A 26058-nucleotide genomic window follows, 5' to 3' on the forward strand; every position below is an offset into this window, starting at 1 on the left:
GCAGTGACTAAACCATTCAGAATATGCGTAAGAGCAGGGAGAATGTGTACTTGTTGAGAGATGGAAAGGGGAGGAGAAAGGAGACGGGGGCGGGCATGGGGAGTGAAGGGAGCAACAGCGGTTGGCACTGTAGGAGAACAAGGTGTAATGAGTCTTCAGGCCACACAAATAAGCTGTGGAAAATGAGTGAACTGTGCGAAAGCAGGATGAAACACAGCTTTGACCCATCACTTCAAAACACCACAATGAGGAAAGCCTGCAGAATAAAGCTAGAAGCTCAGAAGCTCCATGGTTTACTGAAGCATACAAGATGTTATCTTCATGACAAAATCTGATGTAGAACTGAAACCAAAAAAGCATGTTTTCTTATATTTTTATTTGAAATGACAATTCACGTTATACATAATTACTACCTGGATGCATAATATTGCAAAGCCTGGCACTTAAGGAGGACAGTCTGCTCATTTCCACTTTTTGTAATTGTGCAAAAAGCAGAAAACCACATAAAAAAAATAATAAATAAATAAAAAAAAAGAACTACCTAATAACCATTACATCTTATACAAAAGTAAGTGACATCTTTCATTGTGTTTTGACATGATGCAAGTTACAAATGCATGAAGGTAGAGCCGAGGTTATATTCAAGGACTGTGAATGAGAAGAGTTGGCAGACATTATCAGTCAGGGTCAAGTTTCCGGTCTGATAAAAACATCATAAGACAACTGTTTGGTGTCAGGACAAGACAGTTCAGTTCAAGGGAAGGTCAACATCAATCTAACATCAATGTAAAACAGCACCCCTGTGTTTTTGCTTGTTCATCAGCTGCAGGCTTTTGCTTATGCTGATTCTAGAAAATTAGTGCAGATTTGCATCAGTCATTGATACAAGACAATGTTTGCAATGTCTCAAAGCTTCCTCCTCCTTGCTCTATGAGAAAATAAACACTTTGGAAAATGGAAATTTGCATCAAAGGGGGTTTTGCTTTATCATACTGACTTTAAAATAAAATATACATTAAAAACACAAACATGAGTGACTTTTTTCTGCAATTCAAAAACAAGTATTAAAATCAAAGCATGTTACAGCAGTCACAGAAAGCAATAAATCCATAATTATGCAAAGTATTAAAGTTTTCTGCTTTTTGTGCAAAGTTCATGATATCCTTGTTGGCATTTTCCCCATTGTCTGAATGATTAAATAGAAAAGTTGCAAAAAGCACACAAGATATTTAGTTCCTTCTTAGAATATGAACTTTTTCTGTCTCGGTCATGCCCATGTTGATACAGATAAATGCAACCATAAATAAATAAAGCATGTGACAGAAAATGTACCATGGCCTCATTTATTCTGACTGAGAGGAGGGAGAACTGTGTAGGTGTGTTTTAATGAGAGAACAACTGTGGATGGGACACAGAAGGAAAAAACAGGGTGAATAGAGTGAAGAGTTGCGGAGGTGAAATGGCCAAGGCCAGTGGGAGTGAGAAAAAGCTCAGTTTGCACACAGCTGGATGTTTTCACAAGCTAACCCAGAAAACACAGCAAGAAAAACACTGCCTTTTAAGAAGATAAATGTCAGAATCAGCAACAGCAAGAAGCACCAAGTACTGTTGCTTCAGTTAAATCTGTTAGTTATATCATCACCATATCATTATATAACAGAGTGCATCATCTAATTTTGAACTCAAAATGGCTTTTTTTTTTTTTAACTTCTTAAGACCTTTGTCTGCTCAAGCCATTTTAGCTTTTAATGGGACCTGTGGTAATGTTAGTGGCTCTGCAAGGCTATGTGTGAGAAGAGAATGGTCTGAAATGCATGCTAATGACAGGTTGCTAACATACTGTATTTGCAGAGGAGAAATAATAACGTGTGCTGATGACTTTTGACCATCAAAATTTGATGGTAAGCATTTGAGGGGTCTTGAAAGTGTGCATTTAATTTTATTACAAGCACTTCCTGAGACATTCATGAGAAATGTGAACCTGCTGGAGGTGCTAGAGAAAAGGCTGGGCCACCACCACAGCTATAAAATATTATCTCTGATCCATAAAGTTATATTCTAAAATGTCCATCTTGTTTATATTCATGTCTTCAGATCAAAAAGTTTTTTGATGGAACTTTGTGTTCTTGAAGAATGTCTCCCTGACTCTTTAATAAGATAATATTTAGATTTAACTCACAACACCCTAAAAAGTCAATAAGTAACTTGGTGTTGCTTGCATATCTTAAAACCCTCCGCTTACCTTTTCCATTGGTTCTACATAACCACAGTATCAGCACTAAACACAACCTTTGGAGCAGCAGCCATGTGTTGAATTAAATGCAATATGACAAAACTTCCTGCTGCAGATCATCGCTATGACAAGTATGTCAAGACAGGACTACGGCAGGGGGGTGTAGACAGGCCAGTAAAGCAAACTGGTAGAGACAGCGGGCATACCAAGGCCCAGAAACAGCAGGCAGTTGAGTTCAGTGCCAACCCCTCGAGAAACAAGCAAATGTGAGACAAGGAGGATATTACTGCTCGCGTTTGGCTGATTTTCAGAGTGATAAGAATGATGATTTCCCAGTCTGTTCACCATTCAGTTACAATTCAGCTGGAAGTATAGGAGACTGAAATTCATTGAGTTCATTTCGAGAGATTGCAACACCCGAGGGTACACACAACTTGAGTCAGTTAAACATTAATCTGAAGCCATGCTGGAAATACACATTTTATCAATCCATTTAACACTTTTGCTTCTGTTTGGATTCTTTACTTGTCAGTTCTTGTTTTAGAAAAGTGACAGTTTGACAGGGGGAACATACTGACCCAACCTTGGTAAAGATAATTTAGCCTTAAAAACACACTTTAGTGAAGAAATGAATGACAAGTAGACTAATATCTAATAGATATGAACTTTTTATTCAAAACAGTACCTTTCTATCCATTTACCAAACAGCTTCTGATTTGTAAGCATATTTAACAATGTATAAAGACAAACACATCCTATGCTATCATTTCACTCGCTCTCTTCTCTCCTTCTAGCCCTTATAAGTGGTATCAACATGGCTGTCAATACGAAGCAGACGTTTTGAAGTACCTGTGGTCTTCACACGCCATCGTGACATTAAAGTAAGGGGAACAGTATTGAGACAGCTGTGTTGCTGAAACATGTGGTGGGTTTGCCTGCCAGCAATGAAATGTTATTCACAGAAGAGTGAATTTCTTAAGACAGCATAGACTGACAAAGCAAAAGTACTTTTACAATTTATCTGCTTCTTCTAAACTGATAATATTCACAACATGCTCTATTAATAGTATTGTTGATGGTGTTTCATACAGCACTCTTGCTTGTTTTCAATACAAACTGTACAGAGCTGTGGTGACAACACAACACGCAAACACCATTAGAAAGCATTCCAGCAATACCACAGTCATACTCAATATCTCTGCTGCTTTTTTTTACTCTTCTTCAGATTTCCAGCATACCACAGATCATAGGCAGATGTTCTGAACTATCACGTCTCCCTGAAGCTTCACTTTGTCTATCTGATGAGCTGCTCAAATTATAGCACAGCCGCTGTGTGTGCATTGATAACAGACTTTATGGTCCCAGTTTTCACACTGTGCTGAAACAAACTGCTATTTTTAGTCTTTGACATTTATTTGCATATGACCGGAGGGTAAATATAACGATAAAGAATGGCTTCATAGCCTGACATGTTGATAGAGTAATTTAGCATATTTTCTCCCTAATCACTAGAATTAAACTTGGTGATTAAAATGTCATTCGCTTTCTTGATGACTAGAATTGCTGCATCCTGAGTAAAAATATTTGCTAAAACAAATCTTGGCAGGCGACAGTATTAAAATAATGTTGATTATTGTGGAAAATCAAAGGTTATGAACTCCAATTTTTTCAACAGGTGACCTGCATCTGCCACATTTCACAGAATAAACAAAGTTAACCCAGGTTCATGTGTTAAATCGGGTGCAAGATTAAACTATCTCCATCAACATATTCTGAAATGTCCCTGACTCATATTTTCCTATCCCTTCATATTTTATTATTTAAAACAGAAAATTCTTAGGGCCCTTTAACTTTTCCACCTTTCTGCTTAGTCTTTCTGGTCATGTTTCTTCAAATATATCCACAGAATGACAATCCCATCACTATGTTCAACTATAGGATGACATTAAAGAAGGGGCACTCAGTGGCCATTCTCCTCTGCAAATAAAATTTTACAGGAGGATTTTACAGTGTTTCAGAGGACAGAGTTGTTCAGGTGCAAACTCTCAATTAGCTGCCATTTAATAAGATGGAGTAGGGCAAATGGCTGGATGGAGTAGAGTGCAGCATTTTAGGAATCTCACATTACACACATTACACACTCTGGATGTCATTTTGTAGTGATCATTGGACATTGAACTCAGTTTATCAGGACAGCCAGGACCTAGAAAGTCTTTTGCTGGTTTCCAGCCTTTTTCTAGATTGGAGCAACGGTGCTGTTGAGCTTTTAAAATACTGCAGAAAATTAATTGCATCTTTTTATTCTACACAAACATCTGTATTCTCTCCTAATTATGTTTAGTGAATTCAAGCATGAATAAAACTCCAGCGAAGTTGCAGAAGTCTCACAAGGACCACTGGTGAGCTGCTGCTGCCACAAAAATGGGTCTGAATTATTTTAATTTTTGAAAAATAAATCAAATCTCCAAATTCCTTTTCGTTTATTATTGGGAATATTGAGAGTAATTTAATCTTAAAAGTCTGAAACAAAAAAAGAAGCGGCCATCTCTGACTTCAAATCACACATTTTGTTGAATTAATTAGAACAATTGTTCCTTGAAACTGCATGAGAGCCATTATTGAAAATGTGCAATGCAATGTATATGATTTGTAAAAAAAAAAATGCATATGTAATTTCAGACTTTGGCCACTATGTAAAACTCCAGAAACCACCTTTCTGAACAACTAGCTCACGCATCCCTGCTTTGACAACACATCCCATCCATGCAAGACAACTCGGTTAATAATTGTAGGGACATTCCTAAACAATGAGTGATGCCAGAGAGTAAAGAGATCATTTTCTGTGATCATGAATGGAGTGATGGAAACACTGCTTACAATAATAGGAAATTATACTGCAGCGCACACACATTTTACTCCTGCCTGTCTGTCATTATCGGAGGACAAAGATGGAGAGGTGAATCAATCTGACTGGGGGATTGCCTCAGAGGAACAAGGCAGCAAGCACATCATCGTCATACACCGACAGCAGCTACAAATTAATTCACTCCAACAACAACCCTTATCCTCACCTGCTACAACATGCTCTGCCAGCCCTCGCAATCACACAGCAAATTCCTTCCGCTCAAGAGTTGAGGCAGAGGGTGAGGATAAAGGGGTTTGTGGCTGTTTGTGTTGTGATTGTGATGTTGTGTAATTGACAAGTATGTTCAAATCCAGCATCTGATAAAAACATTACACCACCCAGTCCTCCGCTGTTGTTGGACAATGGACACATTTGTCGCCTCCAGGAACAGGAACATACATGCCAAGATAATTTTGGAGATTTATTCACATGGTTAAACACAAACTGTGTGCAGCATAAAATTGATCACTATTTGTGTACATGATAAATATGGTCTAAAAGAGGGCTTATTTTAGTTGAATAACTTTAAAGGCTACTTTCAAATCAAGTTCATAACTTGGTGAACCCTGCAATAACAACACAATGTTGAGAAAGCTATGAAGGTAAATGCTCTATTATGCAAAGAACAAGGCTTATGTGAACATGATCCATAAATGCTTTCATTTTAAAGGAAGGAACATGAAGCAAAGCAGGGAACTCTTCTGTGGGCAGAGAAATCCAGCTTTGTTCAAAACCCTGTATTTCTGATACTATCAGGGTATTTAATACTTATAGAACTGACAACTTGTACATCTGAATGGCAACCATCAATGCTAAGAGAGATATGCAGGCTTTAGAGCAACACATTGTATGTTTCCATCCATAAATTTATTGAAGGAAGATCTTGCATAGTTTTGCAAAGCAATCATAAACTGCAAACAGTATTATTTACAAAAGCAAGACTTCATAATAAAAGAGTCCAGGTTCTGAAACAAAATGAGATCATTGGTGCATCATGAAACACAAATTATTACTAGAAGACCCAGGACTGTTAAGCAGCTAGAAACATTTATAAGACACAAATAGGATAACATTTATTTCCCAAAGGAAAGGGTCCAGAAACTATTCTCCTTATTTTGCCAGATGTTTACAGACTGTTGGGAAAAGAAGAGTGGATTTTACACGGTGCTCAATGTGGGTCTGTCAAATTCAAGTTGTTCTAATATTTTAATTAAATAACTTAAATGTTTGTCTTTCAACAACAGTTTTTTAATGATTTATTATAAACAAACTATTGGCTTACGAGATGTGCACATTATTTCATTCTGTTTTTATTTACATTTTACACAGTGTACCAATTTTGTTTTTAATTAGGTTGTATTTGATAATATAAATTGAAGATGCGATAATTAAATTGTATTAGCTGGAATCCTTTCTGCACTTCACAACAGTTTTAGAAAAGTTAGTGAGCATATACTAAGTAATTTAGCATAGCAAACTTCATATTTTAGGGAAATGTAAGCAATGTAAAATATAAGATTTCTAATTGAAGAAAGAAAGCTGAAGCATAATTTGAAAATGATTAATTTCATTAACCATAAAAGAGTGAACCCCTGCAGTGGTCCAATCCTTTAACATGACTAGATGGAATTAAGAGGGCCAAAGCAGGAACAGCAGGAAAAAAAATCTATATGTAAATTTATTAAGAATTAAGATAACCTTTAAAACCTGCAAAAGGCTACACAATCTTGTCAAGATAAATTAGAAACCTCGAATAGGAAACACAGTCCTGTCTCCTCCCTCATCTCGCTCTCTGTTTGAAATGTTAACAGGGCTGAAGTCAGTAATTGATTTTACCTCTCTAATGTCCTTTCTCTATTATGCAGAGATTCCTCCTCTGCACCTGGGGCCAACACATGCGCCATTTTTCTCATCTGACTGTGAGTACACTAGTCTATCCCAGGGGAGGGATGTGCTAATCCTCTTCCACCAGACCCTTCACACACAAACAGAAATGAGGAAGATCCTCTGTGCTGACAGTATGCCAGACTGTGCCTTGAGCTGCCTGCCAGCAATGTAAAACAGACAGATGAAGGGGTTAAACCAGACACAAAAGAAAGAAATCAAAGGCCAGTTCACTACAGTGACATGAAAACTCAAATTATTTTTCATTAAATTACCACATTTCTCATCCACAAAAGGTTAAAATTGCTACAGAATTGCATCATTTTCAGCAGAATCCTCTTTCACTTTACACTGCAGCATGTGGGATTAAGGATGCTGAGGCTCAGGCTCTGAGTCTGACATGATTTCAGTGTGACACCAAAAAATGATCTCCCATTACTGTGACTAACCACCTCGGCACTGACACATTTTGACTTCAGTGGGAGTGGACTGTGGTTGCTAAGGAGCAGAGAGAATGAGCGCACAAAGTTAGTCAGAGATCAGATATAAATCAAAGAAAAATTCAAGTGAGAACAAAGCAGAACAACCCTGACACATGTCAATGCACAGACAGGATGAGTAAATTTGTCATGGGTTGAAATTTAATAAATCTAAATGTAAACTGGACTTTGACCTCTTACAGTGTAGAAAGTGCATTCTAAAAAGTACAGACTGGAAGAAGCTTTATGAATATAAATTTACCTAACAAGCTCATCCTGACTGACGTATACAACCAGCAAAACTGTCACTGAACAGGATGAAGATGTGTAATAGGATAAAACTGGACTCAAGGGGGAAACTACAGGCTCCCCTCATTTGTCTAATTTCAGCCTTCTCTCTTCCCTCCAGATTTAATGCTTAGAAAACAGAAATGAGATGATGCAGCTGTGTCACAAGTCATATGTCCAGACACCGATTTGAGATGACAGTTTTCAAGTATGTTGTTAAATTCCTGTCACCTCGACTCCTCTGCCTGCATCTCTGATGGGAGGGACTAAGACAAAAAGAGAGGAGTCGAACGGAGGAATCACACGTGTACAAATTGGGAAATAGGATAAGAGGTATGAATGCTGCATTCAGTCAATAAAGAATGTTTCTATCTTATCTACGCTGCATGTGTTCTGACCGACTATAACTCAGGAATGTAAACAGCTTGTTACAACACAGCTCACTGGGTGATAAAGAGATGACAAAGATGAACAGTAACATCATGAACCCTTCCGCAAACACGCACCTCATCATCAAAACTTTAAAATCTTACTACATGCATGACATGTATTCTGAACTGTAAATATTTCATAATATGCATTTACAAGATACCTCAAAAGTGGTTTATTTCTTTGTTTTCAGGGACTTTTCCCTTCTTTTCTAAACAGAAAATGAACAAATGTTTTGGTTTGCTTTTGAGCTTCTGGTACCCCAGGTGCTGACAAATCAGCAAGCTGATTGGGGCCTGATTAGCAGCATCTGTGAGCAAGGATCTGGCTACAGTGGTCAAGTGGGCTCATCTGGTCAAAGTGTGGTGAAGACGGAGAGAAACGCTATGCTGATTGCTGGACTGAAAGGGTAACAGGTTTTGATGGAGGCAGTGTGATGGTGTGGGGCAGCGTTTCCCTCAGTGGAAAAACAAGGCTTTCACCATTGAAGGCAATCTCAATGTAGAGAGGTATCAAGATGAGATTCTGCAAACAGTCCCATGTCTCCACAGTCTGGGGCCAAACTCTAACATGACAACACTTGCCGCCACAGAGTGGCGTTTAAGTAAGACCACCTCCAGAATTTGGGAGTGGTGAGGAGTGGATAACCTGAGTCTGTTTTATTTATTTACTTTCTACTTATTTTATTTCTTTACTTATTTTTATTACTTTTACTTATCTTAATACTTTTACTAGAGTGACAAAATCTGTCAAAAAATTCTTTGTATGTGTTTATACTTTGTGAATAAAGCTACCCTGTTAAACATCACCTTGGGACTGCTGTTTGTGCCACAGTGACCAACACAACCACACTGTCTGACTTGCAAAAATGCTGGTTGAATAATGGGACGCTATCCTATAGCAGTGTGTGGTCAAGGTGTGACTGCCATGAGGAGGAGGTGCCAGGCTCTTGTGGCTGTGTGTGGTTCTTCCACATGTTACTAAGGCCTCTGTTTGATAAATTAAAATATATATATATAAAAAAAAAATCAGTATGTCTTGTAAATCAGTATGTCAACAAACAAAAGTTAATTGTAGAAGAAGACAATGGCAGAGATTTGAAAAAGTTTTCACGGACACAACACACATTATCAACTCTGCTGCTCATCCCACAAATGTATTTTCTTTTCTTTACAAATAAGACACAATTTAAAACGGAAATACGCTTTCAAATAGTTAGATTATTATAAAATTTATTGCAAAAAAGCATGGTTAATGCAAAGAAATACCAGTAAATAAGATTTTTTTTTATTAAAAAACGTATACTGGTATACGCGGACATCCGCAGTGTTCACTTCCAACCGGTAGATGGCGACAAAGCACCATGATGTCAACATGATGTCGTGTCCACTCCGTGTCAGAGGATGGCAGCAGCTGCACCGCTAAGGCAACGCATACGTTTTACAACATGTAAAAGCCGGGTTTTTCCTCTGTCTTACGCAAGTAAGTCATTCAGCCTTATTACAAAATGTCCTGCGCAAAGTGGATACTTCGTAAAAGTCCTCGCATTAAAGTCGGACGGCTTGTCGGAGCAGTTCTCACCTCCTGCAGGTGCTTTCACGCCGAATTAGTAAGAAATGCTGTGTTTTGTTCAGAGTATTATACACACATAATACGTTAGTTCAGCACTTACCTCACCAGTTTGACCCCTTAACTGCACCGTAACGTCACAGCCAACCTGTTCACCCCACAGGTAAGGCACGAGTTCAGAGGACTTCCCATAATTCATCACAGCAAGTATGTGTGTGACCTTCCACCCAACCACAGGTTTCCAATGGGTAAATTTCCGCGGGTTTTACACTTTCTACTAAAAGACCAAGTCATTACCGAGAGACAGGTGAGAGTCACTGATATGTTTAATTAAACATGGATTGATAACTATTACAGCTAACGATTATAATGAGATGTTTTTTTTTATTTATTATTATTACTAATTCTTAAATATGTAAATGGTAATACTATTAAAATTCCTGTCATATTTGTGGTAAAGGCACACTTTCAAGTTGTGAATTTCCTTCCTCACAGTAGGTGTGGTACCCTGAAATTGCCTCCAAGGATTTGCTGAGCTGCGTGCACACTGAGGATTATCTGAAGAACTTCATAAGTGGGAAGATAAATGAGCAAGAACAGAGGAGGACAGGCTTTCCCTGGAGCGAAGGCATAGTGAGACGCTGTCGATATGAAACAGGTATGAGAGAGCAGCCCCATGCACGGAAGCTGACAGCTACATACTACTCTGGTGTCCCCTTTTGATGACAGGTGGGACTGTTCTCGCTGCTGAAGTAGCTCTGCAGAGGGGTCTGGCTTGCAGCACAGCAGGAGGAACTCATCATGCTTTTCCCAGCTACGGCTCAGGGTTTTGTCTCCTCAATGACTTGGCAGTTGCAGCCAAATACCTGATGGACAACTCCTCGACCAAAAGGAGGGTTCTGATTGTGGACTTAGATGTGCATCAGGTGAAGTTTACTCATCTGTTCTTTAACTTAATAAGAGCGTTTGCTTTTGTTAATCTGATCAACTTGGACTCAACTGTCATGTCTTTGTATCTAACAGGGTGACGGCACTGCTTTCATTTTTAAAGACGAGCCATCTGTGTTTACATTTTCAGTGCACTGTGGGAAAAACTTCCCCCTCCGCAAACAGCAGAGCGACCTGGATGTCAGTGTGGAGGATGGGCTAGAAGATAAAGAGTATCTTTCCACAGGCACGTTAATAAAAAACCAGAATAATAATGACTGGATCAGTTTTTACATGCCAGTAGAGTTGCAATTTTTTAACCAGCATGTCTTAAATTTAGCAGTATTTTAAGCGTCATTTCACCTAAGATCTTTCCCCACATTGATGCCGTCATCAACAGTTGAAGCTCACCTCCCCTGGCTTCTGGAGACTTTTCGTCCAGATGTGGTTCTGTATGATGCAGGCGTTGATCCTCATTGGGAAGATGAACTAGGAAGACTCCGTCTCACTGACCAAGGTGAGCTAGTCTCTTTCACAAACATACAAATATCTTTTACCAACAAGACTTGTAAAGACTGAACATATCTCTTAGGGCTCTTCCAGAGAGATTTGTATGTGATGAAAACCACGCTCAGCAGAGGTGTTCCTGTTGCTACTGTCATTGGTGGAGGATATTCAAGAGACATTGACAAACTGGCCCTCAGACACTCCATTGTCCACAGAGCAGCAACTCGGGTAAAGAAAAAACACAGCAGGTTGAACACATTTTATTAAATGAACCATTTCATCACTGAAAATAATCATTAAACTGCATTTATGTCCTTTACATTTCAGGTTTGGAGGGAATGTGGAATGTAAAACCTTCATCTCTTGAATCAAGAGGACCCTCGGAGCACTTACCACCACTGATAGAAGAGCGTCTAAAATCTGATGACAGTTTACCAGTAGTAGCAAATGTTTTATGCAACACACTGTATGATGTAGCTCTGATAGTATTTCTACAGCTGCATAATTCATAATTCCAAATTTTTTTCTCTACACATCACCACAGTGGAATTTAGCAAAGGAAGTGGAGTTGTGATTAAATTGTAGTTTGTCTTACATTGCTTTTCTTTTTTTCTCTCTCTCTCTCTTCAAAGGCTCAAACTTGAGTGGTTGGTTGTTTTACAATCAGACGTGGCCTGCATCCTTGTTATATCAAGACAAATTAAGGGATTAAGAGTCTGGGGTAGATTCCAAGTATTTGATTTGGATTTGGTAGTTTCCATGGGAACTCTGAATATGTGGGCCAAAATGTGTAGATGCAAGTAAAAGAGGCCATCATTTGACTGAAAAAAAAAAACAAAGCTGTTGGAGTTGAAACTGCAGGAGTGGCCAAAGAAACAACTTGGCACATGTGGAGAGAGTGACAGAATGTACTCATCAACACAAAAAGGCCTGAAAAACAACTAAAGTGGATGACAGCAGAATTTGTTCTTTTGTGGAGAAAAATCTTCTTTGCAGAATCGAGCCAAGTCAAGAGCTCTTTCAAGGAGTTAAACCTGCCATTGCCTGAGTCTGCAATAAAGATAAGCCATTGCAGAGGGAAAGACAAAGGGTTTTCCTGGGGATTAGAAAAGATTGGATTAGACTTTACCAGGAAACCTTTCAAAAAGTCTGCCCATTTCCAGAACAAGAGACACTGGACAGATGAGGCCAATATTAGCTTGATAAGGGAAAGCTGGCAGTGTTATCAGTCCATTGACAGAGTTTAGAAAAACTTGTATTTCTCTGGTATAATTTCTTCTGTCAAAAGCCACCAGGATTTATTGAATTTTTGCTATTGGACTTTGTTTTATACAACCAGTAGCAGCTTGTTTATTTTATGGTTCCTTTGGGTTGGGAACAACTATTGATTCAAAGTCAGACCTTAATCCCTTAGTTCTCTTAAATTTTAGGCCAATTTTTAAACAGGAATTCCTCTCAAAAATCCCATAGAAAATATTTCATCCAATTAAATGCATTTTTAGAACAGAAATTTTTGGTTGTGTGTTTCCAGTCTGGTTTTAAACCCCTACACAGCACTGAAACACCACTTCTAAAAGTTATGACATTCTTTTCACTACTGATCTTGGTATTGTTGTTATCCTTGTGCTTTTAGATTTGATTTCTACTTTAGATACAGTTGACCGCAGTATTCTTATTTCCCATCAGGGAAACTGAGTGGGCATTAAATATGCAGGCCTAGACTGATTTTACTGTAAAGTTTTTGTGTTAACATTGATTTCATGTCTTTTTCCAGCACCTCTCTTCTGGGGGGTGTCACATGTTGAGGCGATTTGTCTGTGGAAAAGAATTTCCCCTCTGGGACAATAAAGTCTAAGTCATGGTTCAGTTCTTGAGCCTCTTTATTCTCTTTATCTGCTTCCTTTGGGCTCTTTTATGAGGAAACATCTTCTTTCATGGCTATGCACATGACTGTCAGACTCTGGATGTCACAGAATTCATCAAGTTTTAATGAGAAGAAAACTAAAGTTATTTTGCTTAATCCAAGTGACCCACGATGGCTCTCTACATCAAAGTTTTGTTATGAACTCGGGGGCATGGACTGATTTAAACTTGACAGTCAGCAGACTTGAGAAGTTGTTGATTGCAGCAGAATTTCCAATCAATGTATTAAGTTATGCAGCCTAGTTATAAGCAGTATTTTACATACTATTTTACAAGGTGATTTCCAGTGTACTGATATACAAAAAGGAAAGTTGTGTCAATACTTAACAGATCTGACCACATCTCTCAACCACATTTGGGAAAAAATGGATAAAAAACAGAAATGTACCAAAGGTTTAAATGAATCATCCCTCTGTTATTAAAGGAGCTCTGTTCAGGATATTTTAACCTCCATGTCTGGTGGTTGTAGTCATCCAGTCACCTGATAGTAGAATAAGACAGACTTTTATCTAAATATTTTGTATTGGTACATTTTAACTAATAAATATCTTCTTGTAAGTTTCTCTTTGTGTTAGAGACTGAAAGTCTACCAACTTAAATAGAGGCATGTTAATATCAATAATTCCAACAAAACACTCATGAATAAAAAGTTTAATAAGAGAAAAAAACGTTAAACTAATGGGACATTTAGGTACCAGTTTCACTTTAAAACTAACACAGTTGGTCATTACATGCACTCTCCTTGGCACGATGGGTACAGATAAGCTCTACATTTCCAGTGTCACCTGTCTGACATCAAGCAGTGACAGTGCAATGCTTATTCACAGTATACGAGGCAGTTGATTTCTGGTATATTCAGCCTGCTACAAAACATTATGCAACAGTTGCAAACATCAAGCACACGCACCAGCAACATGTTGTTTTAACATTTTTAGCAAATAAAGCACAAGGGTTTTGGAAGATATTCTGCACAACTTTTATCTCTTACAATAGTAAGATGGAATAAATAACATGAGTAGTTTACAGATCACCTCAAAGAGAAGTCCTTAACGGATGTATGATGCATGTTTAGCTTCTCCACAAGACATGGATTCATAAAGCAGGCAGACAAAAAAAGAAAAATTCCACAGAAATTAAGGTATTAAAACATATTACAGCAGAAGGAAGCATACACTTTCATCTGGCAAATTCTTTTTTGGCCTATATTTAAATCTCAAAGACAAAAAATTTAATTTATTAGCATCTTTCTTTGTAGACAAGTACTTGTAAAAGAACTAAAGAACAATAGCTGCAACAAAGCTCACTCATTTAATAAAAAAAGAAAAAAAAAAAAGAACTCACACTGATTGTTTTAAGATACTGCTTGTCATGTTCATGTTTTTAAATATCATAAATACTTGAAAATGTGGTCTAAAACAAAGTTACAGCCATTGTTGAACACTGCCTCCACTGTACTAAAACAGAATAGAAGCATCTAAAAAAAACCTCTAGATCTGATACACAGCTGGTTCATGGACTGCTAAAATGAATATAAAATAAAGTAAAATAAATAGTAAAGATTAAAAAAAAAACTCAAAACGATGCTTTCCTAACAGCTAAGTAGAGAACTGTAGCAGTGAAGTAGTCGAGTGTTAACTTTACGCTCAATTATGGGAATATCTGTACTCTCATACACCCCTCCCTCATAAAAACCACTATCAGTAAGTGCCAGACTCAGTGCTAAAACTTACCAGATTTGACAAGTTAAAATCAGATTTTCCATAACTGAACTTTCTCTGCCACCACACACCAATTGGCATGATCAAAGTAGGTGTGTTTTACATGAAGCTCTTCAATGTGATTCTCTATCAGCTCTGCCAATTCTCCCTCCCTGAAGACGTGATAGTACCTCAGACAGGAGCCCTCCACCTGTCCTTCACTCCCCTGAGGACTCTCTGTGCTTTCCTGCTGCTCTTCTCCCTGCGGCCCTCTATTGCTTTCATCTCCAGACTGCTTCCGATGCTCCTTCTGCAAAGAAATCAGGTCTGGCAAAGCCAAAGAGCCACACTCCTGGGCTAAAGATACTGAGACACCCTGGTTTTCTGTGCAGTTGTTAGTAATGTTGTTATTGCCTCGGGGATCGTTCTGTCCCTTGTGCAGGTCCGTGACCGAGTCAAAGACGTCCTCCTCTGATCCGATCACAGATGGAGGGGAAAAGAAGCTTGAGACCTGCTTAATAAGGCCTCGCCCTTTTCCACGCTGGTTGGTCTTGTTTCCCTCATTTTCACCTGTGGGTGAAGATAAAGTGCTCAGGTCTCGAGAGGACGGCCAGGAGATGGCTAAGCTTCCAAAGTCAAATACAGAATCCAGAGACCTGGAGAAGAACCACAGTCTCTGTGTCCTCTGCTGCGGCACGGTGCGGGTCAGATCTTCCTCATCGGCCACAGAGGATGTGCTTCTAACCTTCCTGTGCTTTTCAGTGCTGTCTATGGCTTCACTCATGCTCTGCGCTGTGGCTCTCCTTCTGGGTTTGGCATGCTCCCTTTTGAATCCAGGAGGTAAATTAGGATTGGGGTGCCAGGGGACAAAGATGTCCTGTTTCTCAAATTTGCGACGTTTTTGCTCCATGGCCCACACGTAGATCATGATGCGTCCACCCACTCGCAAGGAGCGAGCCATCTCCTTTATTGCTCGAATGCGGCGCTCTTTGGTGGACAGGTGATGAATGACTGAGAAAAAAAAAAGTTTTCTAAATCAAGGAATGAAGTATGGGCATTTATTTAATCAAGATCTGTCACATTCAGCAGTAGATGGTAAAACTCATTTCGTTTAGAGGATAAATTAATATGTAGGTGACTGCCGCTCTCTTTGAGCCTTAATTGCGTTTGTGTTGAAGGATACATGAATTATTTCATGCTGTTGGCCAGGCAACACAAGATGTGTTTTTGCAAACTGATGCTTCTCATTAACTTGTGGCAAATTGCAGCTGCAGCTGTTGAGCTCAAGCATATGTAGGGATGGATTTATTACCGACACGGAGAAATCAAAACCATCCAAACCCATCTTTAACTGTTGGTGTGTGAATGTGTCTCCAATTACCGGCAATGGAGAGCACAGCGTCGAAGCAGCCATCTCTGTAAGGTAAATTCAGCCCGTCACACATTTGGACCTCGTGTCCTTGGCTCCAAGCGAAGTCCACCAGTGGGCGACAAACATCGCAGCCCAGCTTGAACACTTCCTTGTTGATGTGGAGATACTTGCCATTGCCACAACCTGCCAAGGACAAAACAAAAAGCTACGATGAAAGAGATCAACCACGAAAGGATAACAATCAATCTGTGATAATAATAATAAAACATAAAAAAAACAAACAAGAAAAAGCACAATGTCTTAACAGTCACATGTCTCTGGATTTTGAATATGATGTCTTTACTGAAGCCGGCACCCACCAATGTCTGCTACAATGCTCCCAGGCGGCTGGTCCAGCAGGAACTGTCGCACTTTTGGCCAGGCTTTATAGCGGCTGTCGTTGAAATATGGAGCGATCTTGTCATAGACACTGTGTACATGGTCTCTCTCAAGCTGGCTGGCAGCCTCCTCCATCATGTTCGTTCAGGCTGCCTCATGCAGCCTCACAGCATCATGGCTGCAGGGACATAATAGCCTCTATTAATCCATCAAATACTAAGTTCATTTAGATTGGAAATAAAACATACCCCTACAGACAATGTGGGCCCTTGAAAGGGAACAGTGCAGTGGTTCACATTTAAGATCCAACAAGGTCAGTTGGCAACCTTAAACAGCCGCTTTACTCAAACACGTGTCAGGTAGCAGGACCATAAATGAATGAATTAACCAATTTCCAGGCGGTTTTAATCTTGCAAAGCACTGAGCTGGTTCATTTCTTCAGCAGTTGCATGTTTTTTACACTAATTCAGAAGCAAAAACTCAACACATTTATTGTCAGTCAGAAACAAGATCCAAAATAAATTACATCAATCATGTTTGTGCAAACTATTTTCACTACTTATTTTTCACTCTTCAAGTGCATGTAGGGTTTAGATGTTGTGATATTACTTTCAGTGTTGTGAGAAAGGGGAGATTACGGTACTAGCAATATGGCTTTCACTGGGCCTGAGGTGGACTTTCACTTTTCCTGGAAATTCAGGATAAATACACATTCTTGTTGTTTACATGATCTTTGATCATCTGACAGCATCTCCAATAGTTTTAGATGAGGTTACTGATATCGTCATTGTGTCTTTTCTTTCATCATACATGTCCTCCAAACTCCCACAGTGAGAATTTCAAGGACTCAATGGTCATGATCACATCGCCCACTGCAGTCAACAGAGTTTATTAGGATGCAGCTCTCAGCTCCTGCAGAGCTCTGCTGCAGAGCCCTAAAGCAATATGTAGGGAGACTTTGGTTACTGCACAAAGGATTACATTGTTATTTTAGCTGAAAATATCTCAATATGCAAGTCATGAGGTGATGATATTATAGTTCCTGTTGCCATCACATGTTGGCTTTACAAATAAATTTCAAAAGCAGAATTTGTAAGCAAATAGGTGTAGTAATTTTCAGATTTTCAGGCATAGCTTTGAAAAAATAAATAAATCATGGGATAAAATCATAGCATGTTTCCTTGGTAAACTGTCAGCTGGTAGCAAGACTTTGTTTTTTTCTTTATTTCAAAACTGACCCTGGAAATAAAGTGAATTATAAACCTTTAAAAGTGCAAACATCCAGCTAAACATAAGACAAAACTCAGCCTGGACTTTTCTTCCCTCTGATCTTTTTATGTTCTTTTCCTGGTGAAAGATAAATTTTAATTTGTACCTGAGTTGTCATATAACGCTAATATTCAATATGCTGCAGTCTGAAATTTCACCTCTAGGTGTCACTAAAAGCCACAAACTTCAAGCGTTCATTTAGGATGAAAGATGACAAATGGATTATGGAATATGAATTATTTCTGAGCAAATTTGGCTTATTTTGGCCATAAAATTACATTTTTTTCTTAAAGTTAATTACCTTATTTACATAACCTAAAATTTTTATATATTCTATTTTTATATATGATCAATAGACCTGCCTATTCATCTGCTTATTTATAAAATTAGTTTAAAAAATTAAAAAATTTAACAATTAAAAAAAAATCTAACTAAGCACTTTTTACAGTTTATTTCAATCTTTTTTTAGGAGCCAGTACCTCACAGACATTATGATGAATTGTATTAAAATGACCAAGTGCATACATGGTCCCTTAAGCAGAAGCATGGGTATATTTCTGAGTAGACTTTTCTTCTTTTTTTTTTAAATTTGCAAAAATGACCAATCCTATGTAAAAGTGGGTGCTGTCTTGTTAAGTGAAGTCCTGTGGTCCCAAAATTTTGATTTTCTCCAGCATTATAGATTATTATACAGGAAAAAGAACAACTGTAAACATATTAAATGGGGGTCTTACCTTTTATGCAAACACTCATCATTAAACCATAGTATTGACAGAATGCTAATGAATTTTCATGTCAACATATCACCTCAGAAACCATAAATGTAGATATGGACAGATTTGCAAGCACTTCACAAATATTATCCCTGAACAATATGACAAATATTTTCTGTTCTCTATAGTATGAAGATGAATGGCGGATCAGTTGTTCTTGTGAATCATATGTGATGGATGAAATACAACAGGCATCACATGTCATCACCGACACACAGCAGCTACACACTCATGGTTTTGCAAATCAACCAGTCCTGTAAATTAAATGTAAAACCTAAATATGTCAGCAGTAACATGAGAAATGTTCTGTTTTCATATTCATCTCAAAGTGTGATTCATACCGTCAAGCTGGGAACTCTCAAGAGAGCCAGTTTCAGTTGTGTTAGTAAAAAAATTATTCACATCAATTAATCCAAAACACAGCGCCGTGACCTAATGAACCATCTCATCCCACTGTGTACTTTACTAGTGAGGTTAACCAGATGGAAATATGTCAGACGTTTCACCACCACCTCGCCGAAAAGACATTAGGCTTATTTGCTTTTGAATTCTGACATGCTCATTGTGCAGACATTACTGGAAAAAAAAGGGGTATTAATCACAAAAGCTGACTTGAGCTGTAGAAAAACGCAAATATTTGTTTTGATAAGTTGTTTTTCTGAGCCACACACTTAATGTGCATTTACGGGCTTGTTTATGCACCGCTCTGTCTATAAATGTAGGTTATGCAGCATCCCTCTCTCAGACCTATTTCTGGACCACCATCATCTGCATCGTTCCAGCCAAGTGGAAGAAAATAGCCCTTACGTAAGGCTGTAATCTCACCTCTTTCACAGCATTGTCTGTATTCAATTCAAGTTTTCCCCTCTGCTCACTAGACTATGGCAGTCCTCAGCTGACTTTATGTAACCAGCAGCTAGGGAGCCTAGAGCACTGCCTCTGACTGACAGCTGGAACTAAAATTAAATCAAAAGAGGCAATACCAGCTTTGTCCAAGGGATATCACACCAGTCATTGCTTTGCTCTTTAGATTCATACAGTTTAGCTGATAAATTATCTTTGAGTTTCATTCAAATGTGTTTTGGTTGCAACTGATCCATAGCTCACTATATACTAATATTTGCTTTTAAACCCATAATGTTAGTGTATTTGCTCCACGACCATGTTGACATTACAGGCCTTAGCTGTGCTTTAATGTATTAAACAGTGTTGTAAAGAGCAGTCACAGGGAACAGCAGAGCAGGTTTACCCATTGAGTCTGCCACCAGATAATGTCTAAATCAACATTTAGAGAGAAATGTATAGTTTGGGTCTGCTATAAAAAAAAAGAAAAGGAATCGTAATGCTTAGTTGCAATATGAAGTAAAATGATAAGTGAACTCACATGATAGCAGCAAAGTCCTTAGTAGTCGTTCATCAGTGCCTTCAAATCAAATCAATTACACAATTAGATGTAAATTTAAGGGCAGGGTTGGGTGCCAGCCTTTCATCAGTGCTGACAACCACTTCAAGTCCAATCAAAGTTTACAGCGGGCATGGATGAAAACCATTATCGTAGCTTGTTAATAATAAAAGAACTTACTTGGAACTGTATTTTAATTAGTCTAAACAAATAATTGCTATTATGAAATCACAATTAGCTCATCTTATCCATTATTTCTTTCATGATGTAAATGCGCTTACCGTCAACGTACAAAGCGCCGTGTAATTATCCGCCCCAGTCCTCCTCAGGTCGCCGGAGTTAAACTTCCCTCCCTGCAGACGCCGTGGATCTACACGACCTGTTCTGAAGACCAGAGACAGGCGGTGGACACGGACACTCCGAGGACACTCTCAACGACATCATGAGGACGAATGAAGTGAAGCTAAAGACAGTCCTCCTGTGTGCGCGCCTGTGTGTATGTCCTCCTGAAGCGTACTAACCGCAGCACGGCATCACATCCATGGCATGTTCAGCTCCTCACCTGTCAAGGTGACACAAGTGTAGACCAAAACTTCCGGTCGTTTGTTTCAAAACAAAGGCAAATTAAACCCGTACAGGCTGACGATAACACACTCCGGATTTTCTAACATAAGGATTACATTTAAATTATTATCATTTCAGGTTGAAATACAATGTATCTTAATTAAAGAAAAGATCGTTTATTACAATGCAAAAAAGAAAATAAAAAAATGTGTCAAACATTTCTTAGTAATAACAATCACAACACTAATCCACCCATCCACCCATCCATCCACCCATCCATCCATCCATCCATCCATCCATCCATCATCTATACTGGTCCAATGAAGGGTTGTGGGGCAGCTGGAGCCTAACCCAGCATTTAGCAGGTGAGAGGCAGGGTGCACCCTGGACAGGTCACCAGTCCATCACAGGGCCATTACACTAATACATTCTCAAATTTATTTTAAATCTAAATGGAAAATTGAATAAAAGTATTTCTATTATTATTATTATCAATAATAATTTAAAATATATATGTATATACACCCACTCACAGACACACACATTATATATATATATATATATATATACACACACACAACTACAGTAAAATGAACGGTGTTCACAGTGGTAATACAAGAATAAATAAAAAACATATAATACATGAAATGCGTTTTATTTTATTGATTCATTTATTATTTTAACCCAGGTATCCAGTTTAGTTTCAGAGTAAAATGATCATTTCAGCTCCATTGCAGTTATCTGATTTAAGCTTTGGAAGGGGAAAATCTTGTGAACAAATGAGGAAATAACACATTTTTTTTTATTATTAACCATTAACATTTCACACTATTGAATTTATTATTAAGATGTTCAATGACCCAATATTTCACCAAAAAAAGAGAAAGAGAAACTTTAAAAACTGATTTGTTAATCAGATTTTTTTTTTTTTTTAACTCTCCCATTATTACTTCTCAACTTCCTCAGTTTTATCTCTTGACACTCAAATAAAATGTGTATAAAATAGTTTATCTTGTATTTTGAAGAGTCAATGCAACCGTTTCCGGGCAGATTATCAATAACTGGACTCATCAGTGTGTAACGGTGGTGTGTACATAGATGACACGCTGTACGGTCGCAACACACGGTTATTATTGGCTGTCAGCCTCACGTGACAACCACAACACACAACGATAACTGTGACTGACAGTTCACGAGAGCTTTCATTTCACGCTTCCGTCCCTTTTGCCATCAGCTTAAATGGACTTTAGTGAGGGACCTTAACAGAAGGAAACAGCTGAAAATAACATGAAATTTATACTAAACTAGAGGCTGTGAACTTAAGTCATTTAGGTTTTTTTTTCTTCATTTTTATTTATTCTTAAAAAAATAGCTGAAAAACAAACAAACAAACAAACAAACAAAAAAACAACAACAACAACAAAATCCTTGTTAGGCAGGCAGTTGCTCAGCATCTGTCCTTCCTGTTCAGCCTGATCGTCCACAAGTCATGAAATGGAAATAATGCAAGCAGAAATTTAGAATTAAATTAAATAACACAGGCTTGGAGGTCTACACCATCAGGATAGCCTGCTTCATTCTTTTTAATGTGATAATTGCAGCACATTATTCTGCCACATGCATTTTTTTATCCTCTGCTTCCTACGTACCAACTCTGATTATTTTTTATGTCTCTATAATGGCTAACAGCAGTAGGTGGTTCATCACTGCCATTCAGGGAGCATAAATCACCAATCACAGCCATCTTACATAATCATCATTCAAAGCACGTCTGCTCTTTGCTGCTGCAGGCTTCCTTGGCATTACAAACCATACTGTAACTGTAAAAACACATGTACAGACACATGTATGCTGAGGACCAACACAGACACACAAAGGTACTGAAAACACAGATTGGTCGGTTTGTTGTCTTCTGTTATATGTTTAAGGGCTCCTACTGACCTTCAGCCTTAGAATTCAGATTTTTATGCAGCTGCTAATATTCCTTAAAGGCAGAAATGATCTCATAGATCAAGGGAAATCTGAAAACTAAATTTTGACTAAACGTGTTTGACAAAGCTGAAAATGTGGGGTGGGGTATTAAAAAGGAAACCAGACTATGTTCCTATTTCAAGGAAAAGTGTGTTACTGTATATTTGCTCAAAGTTAGTTTGTTACACTGCATCACCAGCCTCAACAAAACTACAAAATAAATAAATAAACACAATGTAAATTAGTCATATCTCATACTTTTTCAGTCATATCAGCTTTTCAAATTTACTTTCTTTGTGTGCAGGAAGCCTGAGCTGGTCAGTCCCTTAACAGATCATGACATTTCCTGTCTTCAACATCCTGTTGTGGAGTTGTATATTGTGCCACAGTTGCACAAGTGGTTGGCAGATTTCTGCATGATTAAAATGGATTAAAACCTCTCTGAATAATGCTGATGTACCAGACATGATATAAGATAGTCAAGTAATATTTCTTAAAAAAAAAAAAAAAGATTACACATAGGGGTAAAATTTTAACTTTGCGAGTCAGTGTTGAAAATTTTGGACTGTTGGTGGTAGGTCAAATAAGTTTGTGTACAGTATAAACATAAGAAACATAAGAATCTTTCAATCGCCGTTAATAGGAAGATCATATCCACTCTGCTTGGAGAAAGACGCTGACAAAAAAAAACTTTCTTCTGTTAAATACTATTAAAGTCCTGTGTTAACAGAGCCATATCCCTGACCATCTCTATGTGAAGATGATCAACATTAGGGTGATAAAAACAAACTATATCCTGGAACAGTTATCAACAGATTTAGTGTCCTCTTCTCATGTAGAGACACAAACTTTATCAAGGACCTGCCAGCTGAATAGCTCCAGGAATTCAAAGGTCAACACTTTCACTCTAAGATATGGAAGGCAGCTGTCGCTCTCCCTATATACACATGTGCACACAAGATATGAGATTTCTGCGGATGTCATGTTTTCAGGTGGCTCTGCATTCATTTTTGGCCAGTAGCTACAGCTTATTGGACATAATATATAAGACATGCACCACTTTCTATTTGAGTCATTAAAATTCTCTAAGATCAGTTACATTTAGAAACCTTATGCAAGCCACACTGAGGAAAAAATTATTTTAGTTTCTGAGCTGCACATCAGTGCTGAATTCTGAAGATCAAGGTCAGTGCTGTGTTAATAATCCTCCATAGAAAATACCAGGAAGCTTCAGACAAAATTAAAATGAATATTATCAATGTTATCTGTACACACTGCAACAATGTGAAGTGAAAGCTAATTTCCCAGTTTTATTCATATAAATTAATTAGGGTTAACACAAGAAGAAACACTTTGTAGGAACCACATGCTCCTCAGTGCTTCACAGCTGCTGGTTGTATGAAACACTTTCAAACAAATTGTACAAAATAATGCACAGCGGTCAAGGTATAAGCACAGCTGGTATCCCTGTGATGTTTCTTTGTGTCTAATAAAAAATACACAAAATACTGTGAATGCCAGTTTAAGTTGCAACAGCTCTGGTCAAAGTGTTAAATGACATTAGGTTGAATACCGATTCTGGTCAAGTATCAGTCCTGGTTCTGTTGGATCTCAGTGCTGCGTTTGATACTGTAGATCACAGAATCCTGTTGCACAGGCTGGAAAACTGGGTTGGACTTTCTGGAGCGGTCCTTAACTGGTTCAGGTCCTATTTAGAAGGCCGGAGATATTTTGTTACGATCAGCAGCTTTGAATCTGAGCGAGTGGCCATGACTTGTGGAGTCCCCCAGGGGTCAGTCCTTGGACCTCTTCTGTTCAACTTGTATATGTTCCCTCTGGGTCAAATATTACAGAACTATAGCATTAATTATCAAAGTTATGCTGATGATACACAACTTTATGTGTCTCTGTCACCAGATGACTGTAGTCCAATAGACTTATTGTGTCAGTGTCTGGAGCAAATAAACACCTGGATGAAGGAGAATTTTCTACAATTAAATGAAGACAAAACTGAGATTATTCTGTTTGGTAGCAAAGAGAAGAGGGTCAGCATTGGCAAACACCTGGAGACTCCGGCTCTTAAAATCACCAACCAAGTTCGTAAGTATTGATAGACTCAGACCTGACTTTCAGCAGCCACATCAAAGCTGTCACTAAGACAGCTTTTTACCAGCTCAGAAACATCAACAGAATTAAAAGTTTAGTCTCCCAGAAAAACCAAGAGAAACTCATCCATGCATTCATTTCCAGTAGACTGGATTACTGTAATGGTCTTTTAACAGGACTTCCTAAAAAGAGCATTAAACATCTGCAGCTCATCCAAAAAGCTGCTGCTAGAGTTTTAACCAGGACTAAGAGATCTGAACACATCACACCCATTTTGAAATCTTTACACTGGCTTCCAGTCAGTCACAGAATAGATTTTAAAACCCTTCTGATCATTTACAAATCCCAGAACAGTTTAGGCCCAGAATACATCTGTGATATGTTCAGAGAATATAAACCTAGCAGAGCTCTTAGAGCCAAAGACTCTGGTCAACTAGTCCAAACCAGAGTCCAGACTAAACATGGAGAAGCAGCATTTAGCTGCAAACAAGTGGAACAAACTACCAGTGGAGATTAAACTTTCACCAAATGTAGAAATTTTAAATCCAGGTTAAAAACATTTCTTTTCTCATGCACCTATGCATGAAATCTGCATGGTAACTTTTTTTTAACTTATCTTGCTCTTAATCATTTTAATGTAATTTATTATTTTATTGTGATTATGTGTTGATGCCTTTTACTATTTCTAAATATCTGTAATGTCTTTGTTTTATGTAAAGCACATTCAATTGTCCTGTACATTAAATGTGCTATACAAATAAACTGCCTTGCCTTGCCTTGCATTAAATCCACATTTGTGGTAAAGGAATCAACATAATGTACCTTTTGAAAAGAGTTTGGAAATCATGCAGAGATATCACATCAAGACAAACTAATTACTGATCAGTGGCTCTTTACTACAACAAAAACTACTATAAGCTTATAAATTTCACTTTAGAGAAAAACTGTTCCTTTCCTTCTCAGGTATATTACTGCAGGTTGATCGTCTTTTGTGCACCCTCCTTTATTATTATCTTTAGTTTTGATCATGTTTCTTAATCAAAACCAGCACATACTTTAATTTAATGTGCACCCAGCTGCCAGTGTGCTATTTTTAACATCAAACAGCGAAGTCTGCATAATGTGACTCAGAGAACAGGGACATTAGCCCAGATCTGTCACATAAAAAAAAAAAAACAACAGAAGGAAAACTCATTCCAACATCCACAGGGAAATTTAAGGACCTGTCCTGACATCAGAGAATTTCTTTAAAACAACAAATTATCAGGAGACAGAAATGCCAAAATATAGCATGTGGAATTTCAAACAGACTGAAATATGTACTCAACTTTAGGTTAAAAAAAAAGTCCCAAAGTTAAGGCTTAGAGAAAAACAGTTTCTGA

The 26058-nt window shown here is 38.1% G+C and overlaps 2 protein-coding genes across 4 annotated transcripts; one reads left to right on the forward strand and one right to left on the reverse strand.

Moving 5' to 3' along the window:
- The first annotated feature begins 9706 nt into the window (after nucleotides 1-9706).
- On the forward strand, nucleotides 9707-13082 carry hdac12 (histone deacetylase 12). 2 transcript variants are annotated; one of them, XM_041993876.1, is made up of 8 exons: nucleotides 9707-9827; nucleotides 9951-10094; nucleotides 10286-10445; nucleotides 10517-10713; nucleotides 10811-10961; nucleotides 11115-11231; nucleotides 11307-11449; nucleotides 11549-13082. In XM_041993876.1, the coding sequence occupies exons 1-8, from the start codon at nucleotides 9726-9728 to the stop codon at nucleotides 11570-11572; spliced, it is 1038 nt and encodes a 345-aa protein (XP_041849810.1). In that variant the 5' UTR covers nucleotides 9707-9725; the 3' UTR covers nucleotides 11573-13082. The 2 variants fall into 2 exon arrangements, with proteins under 2 accessions (XP_041849810.1, XP_041849811.1); XM_041993877.1 differs by having other exon boundaries at nucleotides 9728-9808.
- A 698-nt stretch (nucleotides 13083-13780) lies between these two features.
- trmt9b (tRNA methyltransferase 9B) lies at nucleotides 13781-20317 on the reverse strand. Of its 2 annotated transcripts, XM_041993867.1 has the most exons (4): nucleotides 20018-20317; nucleotides 16573-16769; nucleotides 16223-16396; nucleotides 13781-15852 (listed from the first exon to the last, which is right to left on the reverse strand). In XM_041993867.1, exons 2-4 carry the CDS (start codon nucleotides 16727-16729, stop codon nucleotides 14894-14896), a joined length of 1290 nt encoding a protein of 429 aa, XP_041849801.1. In that variant the 5' UTR covers nucleotides 16730-16769; nucleotides 20018-20317; the 3' UTR covers nucleotides 13781-14893. The 2 variants fall into 2 exon arrangements, with proteins under 2 accessions (XP_041849801.1, XP_041849802.1); XM_041993868.1 differs by lacking the exon at nucleotides 20018-20317 and having other exon boundaries at nucleotides 16573-18185.
- Nucleotides 20318-26058: the final 5741 nt, after the last annotated feature.

Source organism: Melanotaenia boesemani, chromosome 9 (genome assembly GCF_017639745.1).
Source record: "Melanotaenia boesemani isolate fMelBoe1 chromosome 9, fMelBoe1.pri, whole genome shotgun sequence".
NCBI classification, from domain to species: Eukaryota; Metazoa; Chordata; class Actinopteri; order Atheriniformes; family Melanotaeniidae; genus Melanotaenia; species Melanotaenia boesemani.

What these genes read in the sequence shown, in the direction of transcription:
- hdac12 (XM_041993876.1), top strand. Translation starts at nt 9,726, where the DNA reads ATGTCCTGCGCAAAGTGGATACTTCGTAAAAGTCCTCGCATTAAAGTC. An exon ending in ACGCTGTCGATATGAAACAG is followed by an intron (nt 10,446 to 10,516) that starts GTATGAGAGAGC and finishes TTTTGATGACAG; the next exon opens with GTGGGACTGTTCTCGCTGCT. An exon ending in TGGACTTAGATGTGCATCAG is followed by an intron (nt 10,714 to 10,810) that starts GTGAAGTTTACT and finishes TGTATCTAACAG; the next exon opens with GGTGACGGCACTGCTTTCAT.
- trmt9b (XM_041993867.1), bottom strand. Translation starts at nt 16,729, where the DNA reads ATGATGGAGGAGGCTGCCAGCCAGCTTGAGAGAGACCATGTACACAGT. An exon ending in GAGCATTGTAGCAGACATTG is followed by an intron (nt 16,397 to 16,572) that starts GTGGGTGCCGGC and finishes TGTCCTTGGCAG; the next exon opens with GTTGTGGCAATGGCAAGTAT. An exon ending in CGCTGTGCTCTCCATTGCCG is followed by an intron (nt 15,853 to 16,222) that starts GTAATTGGAGAC and finishes TTTTTTTCTCAG; the next exon opens with TCATTCATCACCTGTCCACC.